The sequence below is a fragment of the Sciurus carolinensis genome, chromosome 4 (assembly GCF_902686445.1).
Source record: "Sciurus carolinensis chromosome 4, mSciCar1.2, whole genome shotgun sequence".
Taxonomy (NCBI): Eukaryota; Metazoa; Chordata; class Mammalia; order Rodentia; family Sciuridae; genus Sciurus; species Sciurus carolinensis.
Window position 1 is genome coordinate 145,350,044 of NC_062216.1, and position 15,738 is coordinate 145,365,781.

General features: G+C 35.0%; 1 protein-coding gene across 3 annotated transcripts in view; it reads right to left on the reverse strand.

Annotated features, from left to right (window-relative positions):
• C4H12orf50 (chromosome 4 C12orf50 homolog) overlaps window positions 1-15,738 on the reverse strand; it is a 34,299-nt gene that overhangs the window by 13,940 nt on the left and 4,621 nt on the right. For 2 of the 3 annotated variants that reach the window (XM_047550942.1, XM_047550941.1), the window contains exons 4-6: window positions 2,135-2,293; window positions 1,087-1,212; window positions 893-1,006 (exon numbers count right to left, since the gene is read on the reverse strand). In XM_047550942.1, the coding sequence (XP_047406898.1) occupies window positions 893-1,006; window positions 1,087-1,212; window positions 2,135-2,293 (399 nt within the window). The remainder of the gene's footprint in view (window positions 1-892; window positions 1,007-1,086; window positions 1,213-2,134; window positions 2,294-15,738) is intronic. The other variant, XM_047550943.1, reaches the window with a different exon arrangement.

Consider the following 15,738-nt stretch of genomic DNA (forward strand, 5'->3'; position numbering starts at 1 on the left):
CTTTATTCTGCCATCTGTTTGATGGTTCGTTGCTGCCACCTACTGCCATTTATTCAAATAGTTCACCACATATAGATTAGCAAGCAGGTATGTTGTCCTGTACTTTATTGATCCTTACACATTATCACACACCTGGATCTCGCACTCTGTCTCCCCCACCCTTTCTCTCTCTCACTCTCTTCCCCAACAGGAGCCTGGAGGGATTCACTTCTCTCCTACTCCTACAAAATGTGTTTTTAAGCTTACCCTAAATGCAAGAGAACCATGTAAACTCATGACATCCATGAATTTCTCTGAGTTCCTTGTTTTATATTCAGAACATAAAGCCCTTCTTATCTTGCTTCAAGGGGAAAATGCTCAGAAAGAGCAAAATCAGTCTCACCACACCAAAGGAAAAGTTCTAAGAAAGACAGAACCTGAGATTTGCCCACCAGAATTGTCCTGAAATTGCCTGGTATACAGAACATGCTCATTTAATGAACAAATATGCCCTTGCTCTGTCATTGTGTCATTCTGTGAAATTCCTTTAGTCTTTCTTGGACTTGGTTATCTTCTGTTTGTTTAGAAAAAAAATCTAGACCTATTTCACAGGAAGATTTATTTCACAAATAAGATTGTAAAAGAAAATGGTTCACAGGATTACTGCATGAGGTATGTAGTGTCACCATGTGTTTATGAAGTCTATTTATTCTGTGGCTCCTCTAGGAAAATATCATTAGGTTAATAGCAGCTTTCATAGAAAATTTGGGTCAGCAAGTAAAAACACTTCTTTCTTACTCTCTAATCTGTTGTATTATTTATCATTTGGTGTACATCATACTAAATAATTCACCTTCTATCACATCAAGTATCTACTACAAATCGCTTTTAATGTTGCCTTTTCATTTCTTACCTTCCTGCAATTCACTGCCATTTTCCAAAGGTTTTTCTAGCTCTTTTTCCACTGTAGGAGCTATGCTTTTTGATGATGAAATATCTGGAGGAGTATGAAATCTATAGTATTCACCTAATCTCCCATAAGAAAAGAATGGTTAGTATATGTATCTCATCAAGTCCTGAAAAATCCACAAATTTTTGATTTCTTACCAGATTTATAACACATCTCCTTTATTGCTCTTTTTTCTTCAATTTCTTCAGGAGTCTTTGTCCATAAACTAGAAGCATCTACAGGATATATATTTTTTAAATTAAATTGTCCCAAATCCAAATAATCTGAAAATGTGTAAATCAGAAAGAAAAATCCCAAATATTGTTTTCATGGATGAATTATGCTTTTTTAGCTTTTAAAATTAAGAAATTTACATACTGGTAAATGCTTTTAATTGTTATCATTTTAAGTATTAGAATCAGTCAAGAGAAAAATATATGACTAATCACATGTTATGTATCTTGAAATGAGAAGTTGAAGGCACAGACTCACACATTGAGATGGTGTCTGGAGGAGAATGTAGGATGAGAGACGTGGAGATGTAACAGATTAAAAAAATAATAGTTCTGTGTATTCCAAAGTAGAGGGACAGTGGTGGCCTGTAACCCACAGGAAGACATGTTCCAGGGAAGAGACAGAGTGAAGTTTATTTTTCTATGTGTCTCACTTGGATGTACGTACTGACAGACACCACTGTGCTGTGGTTTTATGAGAGGAAAGGCAGAAGACCTGGGTCCTAATTCTCTTCATACTCTTGTGAGGATCACCTGGGACAAGGCAGATGATAGTACATCATAAATTATACACTACTCTATAGATTTTCATAACTCCAAAGGTTCATGTAAGACAAATAGATGATTAATAGATATGCAGGTGAGCAGACGGACACATATAATTAATGTGTTTTGTAACAGTTGTTATATATAAATGTGGGAGGTAATTTGCATCTCTTCAAATAATGCACACAAACACGAGATCTTCCCGTCATTATGCAGTACAACCTTCCAATCCAAATAATCACAAGCATACGCAGACATGAACAAATCAGAACATAATTACATTTATTTAATAAAATTAAAATAATTTTCTCACCAAAATCTGCCCTATGTATTATTACATCATAAACCTATCTAGTAGCTAAACAAATACGTAAAAATACTGCGAGGTTTTTAATATGCATTGTAATCTGATGAAAGGTTTACTAACCATTTTGTTCCTCTCCTTCTTCCTCTTCATCTTCAAAGTTAGTTTTTAAAACTAAAGGATGGTGAATGGGTCGTGATATATTATCCTGAGGCTTCAGAGGTTCCTGACTGTGGTTCAGGGGTGGAATTCCTTCCTGACTTTCTTTCTGTAGTGTGATATCTACGGAGAAAATTAACATTTCAGACTCTTCCTGACATCTCTTATGGTATATGTGTTCTACCAACAACCGGTGCTTTCCTGATTAATGGAACACTTTGTTAAAATATGTTTCTTATTTTAGAAAGATTGTTAAATCATTTTAAAGTAAATATCAAAAGTTTGCCCACAACTCATGAAAAAGATGTCACTTTATAGGCTCTAGATGGTCATTTGGTACATCTGAACTTTTGGTCTTACAGGCAGTTCCCAACAGAATGGTTCAACTTTACAATGGTGTAAAAGAAACAGGCATTCAGAAGAAACCATACATCAGATTTTGATTTTTTTCCCCCAAGATTAAAAGTAAGCAGTAGATACTCTATTGGAATGGTGGGCAGTGGCAGCAAGCCACAGCTCCCAGTCAGCAATGCAATCACAGTTTTAAAACCACTGACACTCTACCATGTACTGTGTTACAAAGCTATGATATATAGTAGGTCAGGTGTATTAAATGGATCTTCAACTTAAATGGGTTTATTGGGGGGCTGTTGGGGGTGTCGCTCAGTGGTAGAGTGCTTATCTAGCATGTGTGAGGCACTGGGTTCAATCCTTAGCACCACAAGAATATAAATAAATAAAATAAAAGTATTGTGTTCCATCTTCAACTAAAAAAATTTTTTAAAAAAGGTGTATTGGGAAGTAACCCCAGTGTGTAAGTCAAGGAGTATATCCAAATGCAAACTGATCATAATCATCACTGTAATCATACATTAGATCTGTTTGATAAGAATAAATTTACTAATCAGATTGTAATACCTAACAAAGGCTGACTCTTATAAGACAGGGTTTATAATGGCAGAGTATATCCAAAAAAAGGAAAAGATCCACTGGGTCTAGGTTTTTGTGTCTGGCAGAGACTACCTGGAAATGAGAAGAATGATACTCCAAGATTTGTCTACTGGCTGGACACTGAAGACAGTGGCCAAGACTCTAAGTAATTTTTAAATGCACTTTAGCTTTGAAAACTAACTGTCAAATAAGAAGACAAAACTAGCTAACTCATGAATCTTCTTCTATTATTATAAATCCAGCTCCTTTTGTTCTCTAAATCAATTTTTACCAAATCCGGCTAATTATTAGAATCGCCTAAAGAAATTATTCAAAATACTTTTTGGGTCTCTGCTTTCTGAGCTCCTGATTTGGCAGTTCTGGATTAAAGCCTGGAAATACAATACCAAATTGAAATGTCTCCAGTAATTAAGAAAACAGCCAAGTGTGGAAGCCACTGACCTAAATCAATGGCCATTCAATTAAAACACTGGGTCATGGGAAGCTGTTTGCTGGATATGCCATTCCAGTAGTTCAAAAGCAATCAATCCTATTCCAGATCCTCACCTTTCATTTGTATTTCTCCCTATAACTGGTTTTCATGAAAACAGGCCTGAGTTCATAGTCTTATCTCTACTTTACAAAATAAAGGCCTACCCTTTACTCAGGCAAATTTATTATAGTGCATTACTCTAGAGACATATCCTCCTTTACTGATTATCAAATTACCATGTACCCAAAGGGCTTTCTCCATTACCTTGATTTATACACCATTTCTTACCAGGAGAAAATCATGGTATGAGAAACAATAATGCTCCTGCTAAAGTTGTCCTAATCTCAAAACCCTCCACATATGCTGGATAATATGCTAAGGGAATTAAGGCTGCAGATGGAATTAAGTTTGCTAATCAACTAACCTTAAAACTGACAGATTGTCATGGATTATTAGGCCTAAAGTAATCAAAAGAGTCTTAGAGGGTAAAAGAGAGCCAGGAAAAGAGACATGACAATGGGAGCAAGGTCAGATCATGTCACCCAAGAAACCAACTCTGAGTATGCAGGAGGAAGGTAGCCCGCCAACACCTTAACCCAAAGATTATCTGTGTCAAATTTGCAGTTTACAGAACAGAATAATAAAGCAGAATTCTTGAGGTTATGTGGTCTGTGATAATTTATTGTAGCAGTAATAGAAAACTAACACACAGGATGGAATGATATGAATTCAAATGCAAGGTAAAGCGTGGTAGTAATTAAGAATGTTTAATGAAAATTTTGTTCTTCCATCTTTGGACTATTGTTAAAGAATATATCACTATTTTTAAAATTTTCTCATTAGTACATTAAAATTGTACATAATAACAGGATTCATTGTGACACATTCATACATGTACATACTTTGTATATCATTTAGCCAACTTAATTCACCAGTACCCTTTTGCTCCCCTCCTCTTTCCCCCGATCCCCTTCTGTTTCTCTACTGTTCTTCCATCTATATTCATGAGATCCTCCCCCTTTATTTCCCTCAGTTTTCCTTCTAACTTCCACATATAAGAGAAAACATACAACCCTTGACTTTCTGCATCTGGTTTATTTCATTTACTATATAATGCTATGAATTTCCATCAATTTTCCTGCAAATAGCATAATTTCATTCATTTATGACTGAATAAACCTCCACTGCATATATACACCACATTTTCTTTATACATTCATGTTTTGATGGACACTTAGGATGGTTCTATAACTTGGCCATTGTGAACTATGCTGCTCTAAACGTGGATATGGTGCATCATTACAGCATGTTGACTGAAATTCATTTGGATAAATACTGAAGAAGTGATAGAGTTGGGTTGTTGGTGGTTCTGTCCCAGTCTTCTGAGACACCTCCACAATGATTACCATAATAGTTACACTAATTTACAGTCCCACCAACAGTATGAAAGTGTTCCCTTTCCCCCACATCCTCACCAGCGTTTATTATTATTTGTATTCCTAATGACTGCCGTTCTTACTAGAATAAGAGGAAAATTCAGTGTAGTTTTGGTTTGCATTTCCTTCTTGAGTTAAGGTCTCATAATAGCAATGCAAAGAAAGGACTAGTAAATAACTGAAGGAAAAACATGAATTTAATAAGCATAAAGGTCTTAGTTTATTCTCAATATATATTCCCAAGATTCGTCATTAGCTATAAAGAAAATACTTAGTAAATATTTAAAACAGTAAATGTTAAAGTCACATTTTAAAAAGCTGTATTGCAATACAATTCACGTGTCATATAATTCATCATTTTAAGCATAAAATTCATTGTTTTTCCCCCAGTGGTTTTTAGTATATTAACAGAGTTGTGAAAACATCTCGATTTTCAATTTTAAAACATTTGATCACTTCAAAAAACAAATGCACTCTGATTAGTAGTTACTTATCATTTTGCTCCCAACCCCACAGCTCTACAAAATTACCACTGTATTTCCTGTTTCTAAAGATTTGCCTATTCTGGATATCTTATTTAAATGGAATCATACAACATCTGATCTTTGGTGAATGGCTTCTTCCACTTACCAGGTTTTCAAGATTCATCTATGCTATTGCATAGAAGAGCACTTTATTCCTTTTTATATACAAATAACATTGCATTGTATGAATATACAACATTTTATCTATTTATCAGACCATGGGCACTTGGGTTGTTTCTATTTTTTATCTATTACAATTACTGTTGAGGCCATTTGTGTACAATATAGACAAGTATTTTCACAACTCTTGGATATGTATTAATGAGTGAAATAGCTGGGACATATGATGTCTCCATGTTCAACTTTTTGTAGAACTCTCACATGTTTTCCTAAGTAACTGCACTGTACCATTTTACATGCCTACTGAAACCTATAAAGATTCCAATTTGTTCACATCCTTGTCAATACTTATCTTTTAAAAAAAAATTAATCAAATCATTCTAATATAAATTGTCATTTCATTTGATTTTGCTTTACATTTCCATAGAGGTTAATGATGATGATCATCTTATCATGTACTTATTGGCTATTTAAATATATTTTCTATGAATACATATGACTGAAATATTATTCAATACTTTGGCAATTTTGTATTGTAGTTGTCTTTATATTTTTTCAGTTGTATGATTTTAGATACATGTCCTTTATCATATATAACTTGAAAAAATTTTCTCCCATTCTGTGGATGATTTTTTTCACTTTCTTGATGGTAGTCTTAAAACAACATTTTTAATTTTGAAATTCAATCCATTTTTTTCTTTGGTTACTTATCATTTTGGTGTTGTATCTCAGGAAGCTTTGTATAACCTAATATTTCTTGTAAAAGTTTTATACTTTCATTTCTTGTTTTCATTCTTTGATCCATTTAAGTTTTGTATATAATGTGAACAAAAAGGTTCAACTTAATTTTTTTGAGTGCAGCTGTACCCACTCAGAGTAGAGCTCTGTCACAATAAGTAGGAAGTGGTGGAAAGAAAAGGCTGTGGCTCATATTAATATCACAGACTTGCTGTTCTTACTGAGATTTAGTAGGTTTTTAAAAATATTACATCATTTGCCAAATGCCCTTAGGACAATTTCTAGAGACTTAAATTTTTAATATATAATTTTTACTAACTGGTTTATTTCATTGAGGAACAAGTTTGCGAACTCTTCACAACATCATTTTGAAAGTTATTCCTAGGTTCACAATTTTTTAATTTTACACAGAATTATTTACAGGATTGCCAAACTATTCTTGACATCTTAGATAAAATCCAGGGATAAAACTTTTAAAGTGATTTTTTTTCTGGATGAGAGTTGTTCTAGTAGATTTTTTAAAACCCCTGAAATCTTCCAATTAAAGTGAGGCATTATCTTATTTCAGCTTATAAAATGTTTACCATCTCTGTCTTAGCAAATATTAGAATAACATGTTAGTTCTGGGCGTTTGTTGTTAGAAATTACCTTAATCCACCTGTGTTGAAATAATAAAACACTTAATACTAAGTAATCTATAAACAACAAAAATCTATTTCTCACAGTCCTGGAGAATGGAAAGTCTAAGATCAAGATGCTGTCAGGTTTGGTATCTGGTGAGGATTCTGCTTCCAAGATGGCACCTGTTAGTGCATTGTCTTGATGGGAATGGCTGTATGTCCTCACATGGCAGAAGACAGAAGGACAAAATGGGCCTAACTCTGTGGGAAGCCTCTTACAAGGTCCTACATCCCATTCACGATGGAGGAGCCCTACAGACCTAATCAGCTCCTAAAGGCCCCAACACTTAATATTATTGCATCAGACATGAAATTCCAACATCAGTTTTGGAGGTACACAAATATTCTAACCATAACATACTGCCCTGGGCTCCAAAATTTGATGTCCCGCTCATATATTAAAGATGCTATTTCCATCCTTGTAGCCCCTGGAATCTTAACTCATTCACCATCAACTCAAAAGTCTAAAAGTTGAGCTTTATTTAAATATGTAAAATGGATATCTCTCTCCAACTGTGAGCCTGTAAAATCAAACAAGCTCTATACTTCCAAAGTACCATGGTAGACAGGGACATGACAGACATTCCTATGGAAGGAATTAGATAACAAGAAACTGGTAATACATCCCAAGTAAATAAACCCAACAAGGAAAACAACACTGAATCTCCTTTGAATCTATGTTCTACCTTCTACATCCTGGGTTGGGTGTTATATCACCAAGATCCCTTTTTTCCCCTATCCCCACAACTTTACCAGACACAACCCAACTAGCAACTCTCAAAGGTTGGAGTTGCACATTGCAGGGTCTGCAGTTTGGGAGTCTCGGGGCTGGTCCCACTCTACAGCTCCACTAGGCCTCCACTAGGCACTACCCCGCTTTGGGAGCTTTCTATGGTGGTCTTGCCCCCATGGATGAACAAGGTATTACCCTAGTGGGAGCTTTCTTCCATAGCCCAGTTTGTCTGGTTCCCTCTGAAGCATTCTCTGAAATTCACATGGCCACTACCAAGGCTTATAGCTGGCTCCTTCAAGAAGAGAGGCCTGAGCTGTATCTAGGCCTGCTTGTCTCATATTTGGGGTGGCTGAGGAATACTACATTCAAATTTAGAGAGCAGAGACTTGAGTTGTCACAGAGTAGCAAAGATCCCATGGGTACCCAAAAAGCCCTTCCCTCAGTTCTTGGTACTCCAAGCATGTGCTAATAGAGATAATATTGACAATTGTTCAGATAAATAGCATCTGGCTTCCTTCTATCCATACTAATCTCCTGATGAAATGATGCTTGACCATAGCCCTACTACTTTTCTCCTGAACATACTTTTTCAACTTTGCCAGGCTGAGAACTTTCCAAATCTTTAACGTCTGCTTCCTATTAATTATAAGTTCCATCTTCATCTCATCTCATATTTTATTTAAAACAATTAAGCCTTGCAGCACTTTGCTTAGATACATCTTCTCCCAAATATCCTAGTTAATCGCTCTTAATTCCTTCTACCAAGTTGTACTGCATGGCTGCTATTCAGTCAAATTCTTTCCAACTTTACACAAGGATGGTTTTTCCTCCATTCTTCAGTAAGTTATTCCTCATTTTCATCTTAGACCTCATCAGAATGGAGTCATCCATACCTTTGTCAGTGTTATGATAATGATTACTTGGCACTTAAAAAATGTCTAAGATGATTTAGTCTACATAGTTCTCCTCCTCTTCTGAGTCCTCACCAGAATCGCCTTAAGTGCTGTTTACAGCAATATAGACTTTTCTCATATTTATTTCAGAACACTTCCAGCTTCTACCAGATTCAAAGTCATTCTCTTTCCTCTTACCCAGTTCCAAAGTCATTCTCATATTTTTAGATATTTGTTACAGAAACACTTTACATCTCAGTACCCATTTTTGTCTTTTATCTGTTTTTGAGGTTACTCAGTAAAAATGGGGCATATAAATTAATTATGGTACATTCATTCACTGTTCATCTCTACAACCCAATTACAAATCAAGTGTCCATCTATGTAGGGGTCAGCTTCCAGCTATCCAATCTGTTTTATTTGTTCATACATCGATCCTTAGTACTGTGTTATCTTTGTCTCCTTCACTTCATAGGTCTTCATATCTAGTTGAACAAATTCTATCATTCTGCTCTACATCAAGCATGTTTAGACTACTCTTCACTCTTTACATTTCAATTAAATTTTAGAACTGTGTGAATTTTGTTTGAGAGTTTTATTTTAAAATAGAATATAGATACTAAATCATTATGGTAATTTATGTTTTTATTAAATAGTTTAAATTCTATGTATTTCAGGGTTATGATGTGATTATTTGACACATTATATGGTATATAATAATCAAATCAGTATAGCTAGCATTTCCATCAAAAGATTTTTTAATCTTTAATAATTATACATATTTATGTGGTAAAATGTGATATTTTAATACATGTATACAAGGTATACTGATCAAACCACCATAATTAAAATTTCCATATCCTTACTTTATATTTGGAGATTTTTTAAGCTTCTTTTCTAGTTTCATTATGTTAATTTAAATGTCATTGGATGAATTTAAGAGAGTGAAGAAACTTATTTTTAAATATCAGTACCATAAAATGCTGGAAATTACATTATTTGCAATGATAAAAAAGTTGAACCAAAAATGTTAGGCGATAGTTCATCAGAAATAAAGATCAGTGCACATTACTTTTTCATTCATTGTATTAAAATATACATCAGAAGGAGAAAGAGATACACTTGAAAAGAGCACAGTGAAAAGAAAATATTTAATTAGAAATATGAATATAAAATTCATTGGTTGAATTGGATTCATCACTTGATTATACTTGGTAATTAAGTAATGAAATAAAATTTCAGATGTTGCTGGTTAAGTTTGCCTTTCTAACAATGGTCTGCTAAGAATCTGACACATATCATTATGTGTTTTTTGATTTGCAATAATTTTCTAGAAAATATCAATGGTCTTTACATTTTAAGGCATTATTATAATGCACTTTCCATGAGTTTACATAAATACACAACTTTTGTCATCTTGATTTACCCAAAACATAGTTTAATGAGACTCAGATCAATTTTGGTGTGATCAGCTATATTTCATATAACACTTTTGAAAACAATATATTTGTAGTATTATGTAATAAGCATTTGTTATTTTTTGCTTACCCTGTAGTCATTACTTCCTTCATTTTACATAAAAGATGTGAGTTTTCCTTAGGGGAATCACCTTTTTCTCCTTTCCAATCTCATTTAGTTTGAATAAAGATGGCCTTCTTAACCCCAGAAATTAGCTGTTCCTCTGTCCTGAATAATTGTTAGGGATGAGCATGCTTTTCACATCAGTAGATGAGATTTGATATTAAGCCTTTAGCTGGTAAAAGATATATTCTACGATTGCTGATTTAAAATGATGATGATAATGATGCTAATATAAAATACTTACGCTTTGCTGAGAACCCTAAACTATTAGGTATGAATCCATTCTCTAATACAATTCCATTACATGGGTACTATTATTTCTATCACATAGAAGGAAAAACTAGGCTACAGAGATTAAGTTGCCCAAGGTTACATTGGAAAGCATGTGGCAGGTTGAGATTTTAACCCCATCTGAGTGAGAGTCAGTGTTCCTAATCTTTGCTTATTCTGTCTGCAGGTTCTAGGTCTGGAGCTTCTGGGGCAACTAAGGTATATGGAGGAAGCCAAGTAGCTCACCCTGCATCCAAGGTCAGCTCTGACCATGTTTTCCTTAAATTGAATTGAGTTGTTTTCTCTTCCTACAACAGTAGTGTGCTAACGTGAGCTCAGATCAGTATGTGAGAACCTATTTTTAATTTTTTGTTGTTGTTGTTCTGGGGATTAAACCCAAGGGCACCTAATCATGGAACTATATCCTCAGCACTTTTTATTTTTTATTTTGAGACAAGGGGTCTTTACTAAGTTTCTCAGGACCTCACTAAATTGCTGAGGCTCGTTTTGAACTTGTGATCCTCCTACCTCAGCCTCCCAAGCCACTGGTATTACATAAGCGTGTGACCATGCCCAGCTTGTTAATTTTTCATCAATACTGTGGCTGACTTATGTCACATTGGTAGCCTGAAATTGGACATAGTATAAATATTTGTTCCTTGGTAATTGGTAGATACTATAAGCCAGGACTATTTTGTTTTTTGTTTAATTTTTAGGATGGGAGCGAGGTTGGGTAAGAAGAACCAGTTGTTAAACATTTAGTGGTACACAATAGCTTGTAACAAAGAAAGTTTCAATTAGTACATATGAGAGACTACTATATATCACGACGGGACATTTCAAACATGAACTACTTCTGTGCTTTATCAATTTTCAAAACAAATTATTTTAAAGTAGATATCACGTACACTGCCATTATAGTACAGTATTTTCTGGTATAAATTGCTTCCACAGGTAAAAAACTGCAATGCAAAATGAGTTTTAAGAACCATTGCATAAATAAGTCAATTATTTTAGCTAAATAAATTGCTCTTATTCAAGTCTGGGAATTGGTCATTATCATTCCTTTGTGCTTGAAAGAGTAAAAAATGGTGCTAATTTTTGTAAAATTCGCAGAGACTCTTAATTCTTTTTCTTCACTTTTCACTAATTCTTTAGGAAACTCCACATAGACTAATTAGGTTGGGGCAATAGATTTGAAAATATACTGATGATCTTTGCATATTCTTGTAAAAAGTAGTCTTATTTAAATCTTAATTATACAAACAAAAAATAATAAAATATCCTAAAGATATTCTGCAAAGAAACTGGCCTGAACTCTTTTGGAAAGTCAATAACCTTAAAGGGGAAAAAAAATCTAGGACTGTTTTAAGAATAGTTGGTCTATCAGAACACACTAATCTCTAACGTATACCATGGGAGAAAGAATAAGCACTTACTATGTTTGCAAAGAAAATACAAAAGGTACTCAGAAATTCCTAGGGAATTTTTGTAATTGTAGTAAATATTTACTGAGCTATGTTTTCATAGCATTCTCAGTTGGTTTGGTAGCTATTTGCTTTTAAACTCTGAAATGATAACCAGAGAAATTAGAATGTTTCTTGAAGATCTTTGCTTTAGCAACATTTAAATCTCTCTCAAAAGAGTCTAAAACCTTTTTAAATTCACTAGCAGGTTAAGTTTAAAATGCAAAAAGTCTAGTTGGTTGTTTGATATCCCCAGAACCAAAAAAAAAAAAAAAAAAAATCAAAACAGGCAAGAGTCCTGATAATTGCACTAAGTGCTTAGAGATAATATGCAAAGGCAAATCAACTAATGAAAAATTGCTTTTGGCAAGCACCTTGCACTGGAAGAGTACAGCTGATATCTAGATAGCACTACTGGGGTGGCTCCAACTCACCCACTTATATGGATTACATGATAAGTCTTAATTCACAAGCAGAGGGAGGTTCTAGAAATTTTCACAGGTTGCATGTTCAAGCACCTAAAATTTTTCTTATTTTAACCCAACACAAATAGTACAGATAGCACAATGCTTTGTATATGCTGATACTTATGTTGTGTTTTGATGCCACATAATTTGCAATAAACCACTTTTGTGTAGTCTACTAAAAATGTAGTAAATATGTGTAGTCTAGGAGAGTAGAAATGAGCTGGGGGAATACCATGTAGCACGATTGGAAGTCAGCATTATGAATTCATTTGAGGTTTTAGAGAGAAGTGCCAGAGAACAATCTGAAATTGGCAGTGAGGACCAAGGAAATCTCTCATCTCATCTCTAGTTCAGTGGTACTTAAAGGTTGGGAGAAAAGACAGTACAACAGAAAAGCAGGGTCCTCAGAGGAAAATCTTTCTTTTAAAAAATTAATTTATTAATTTATTAACTTTTTTATTTATTACTTCCTGCACTGGGGATTGATCCAGGGGCACTCTTCCACTGCACTATATCCCTGGCCCCTTTTAGTATTTGTTTTGAGACAGAGTCTCCTTAAGTTTCCCAAGCTACCCTCCCATTTGTGATCCTCCTGCCTCAGCCTTCCAAGTTGCTGGGATCAGAGGTGCACACCACTGTGCCTGGTGAAAAACATTCTCACAACAGAGAAGGCAAATAAAAGAAAATTCAGAGAATAGTTATTTCTGTTGATAATGGAAGGTTGGGGAGGTGTGAGTGAAAAGGACAGGAGAGGAAAAGAAGAGAGTCACTCAAGAGAAGAAGTCTCTTGTATTGCCAGTTTCTTCATGACATAAGCAGAAATAAAAGAGGATGAATTCCTGGTGGACTCAAAACACTCAAGTGGAGATGAGGAAGGTAAGTTGGAGAGTAAGGAGAGTGTATGGGGGCTCCTCCTTGTCCCCAGCAGATCATGTCTAGGAGGTTTGGGGAGGCAGGGTACTGTCAATCTATGTGTCCCCTTGTGCCCCTCTCATGATGAGTAGAATGCTTAGGGAAGGGCTTGGTTCCAGTGCATGGATCTGGATTTGACCTCTTGACACTTCAAAAGTGTCAGGCTAAGCTTTGACACCTGTTGAAGAAATTGAGACTTCCAGAAAAAAAACTTAAGTTATTATCTGCAAATTTCAGATTCTATTTCTAATAAATTAGAATAATAAAACATATCCCTACAGCATTTAGCCCAGGGCATACCTTATGGTGGGGAGTCCAATAATTGCCAATTATACAAACATTCTACCCTTCCTCTGCCAAGGGATACAATGTTTTATTTTAGTCCTAAAAAAGCTAGTTTGAGAATAGTAATTTTCTCCCTAGACCAGTAGAGAGTCAACCACTAACTACATATAAAGAACTTAATACATTTTCATAAAGAAAAATCATATCACCTGTAAATTAACAAGGTCAAGTTAATTACTTAATTAGGTGAAATAACTTCCATCCCAGTAGGTTACCTAACAGTAGTCATCTATCCACCCCCATCTATCAAACATCCAGTTTGACTGAGCATCTTTGCTCCAGAAACTTGTGCAAATCAGTGGTAAGGAAACCAGTTATGACTCCCATTCTGTGATGTGCAGAGTCTAGTGAGGAAGAGAAACACTGATCAGGTATTACATGTATGATGTGTACTATGAGGTTAGAGGTTTCCAAAAGTGCACAACAAAGAATCTAAGTTTTAGTTATTCATTTGATGAGGATTATCTAAAGTCAACATTTCAAATCCCAAAAGATCAATTGCTAGAGCTACTCCATTCAAGAAATTGGGTAGCCCAAGCAGGAGAGTGAAATGTCAAGGAAATCTTGACAGCTCCAACTTCTTCAGCAAGGTTCTTGCCATTTACTGCTTCTGGGTATGATGTCTTGTATTTCCCTTCCAGAAACTATTTTTTAGTTTGCCAGAAAGTAGTCTCAACATAATTTAGTTGAATTGAACCCTGGCTTTTGTAGCAATGGGATTATATTTGCTCCACTGTTGTAGCCTTAGGAAGAACAACAGCAGACGGCCACTCTGCTAGAAGCCAAAGTGTTAACCCAAGTCAGGTCCTTGCTGTCCCCACCCATGAGACAGGTTTCTGCCATTCATAGGAGGCATCCATGAACCTATTACCTCTGGTTTGGCTCTGATGTTTGATGCTTTGCAGAGACTATCACCTGCTTAGTAACATCGGTAGCCATTTCATTTTTCAGATGAATGTGATCGGTTTTCGACATACACAAAGTTCAACTTGCTCTTTGTTATCTTCATCTTTTAGTGACCTACTAGCTTATACTACTAAACTTCATCTCATGATTCTTTTATTTTTTTAATTTTTATTTATTTATTTATTTTATTTTTTACAATCTGCATTTTGATTTATTGTACACAAATGGGTACATCATTTTGTTTCTATGGTTGTAAACGATTTAGATTCATACCATTCGTGTAATCATACATGTACATAGGGTAATGATGTCTGTCTCATTCCACCATTTTTCATACCCCCTCCCTCTCATTTCCCCCTACATAATCTAAAGTTTCTCCATTCTTCTCTCACCCCCCCAGAGAGCACTTATCTCCAAAATTTATAAAAACCTTCAAAGTTATGCACAAAAAATACAAAGAACTCAATCAATAAATGGGCCAAGGAACTGGACAGACACTTTACGGAAGAAGACATACAGGCAATTAATAAATATATGAAAAAGTATTCAACATCTCTAGTAATTACAGAAATGAAAATTAAACCAACTCTAAGATTTCATCTTACTCCAATTAGAATGGTTATTATCAAGAACACAAACAATAACAGATGTTGCTGTGGATGTGGGGAAAAAGGCACACTTTTACATTGCTGGTGGAGTTTCAAATTTGTACAGCCACTCTGGAAAGTAGTGTGGAGAATCCTCAGAAAACTTGGAGTGGATCCACTTTTTGACCCAGTTATCCCACTCCTTGGTTTATACCCAGAGGACTTGAAATTAGCATACTACAGTAATGCAGCCACATTAATGTTTATAGCAGCTCCATTCCCAATTGCTAGATTGTGGAACCCACCTAGATGCCCTTCAATAGATAAATGGATAAAGAAACTGTGGAATATATACACAATGGAATATTATTCAGCCATAAAGAGTAATAATATCATGGCATTTGCAGAGAAATAGATGGAATTGGAGAATATCATGCTAAGTGAAATAAGCCAACCCCAAAAAACCAAAGCCTGAATGTTTTCCCTG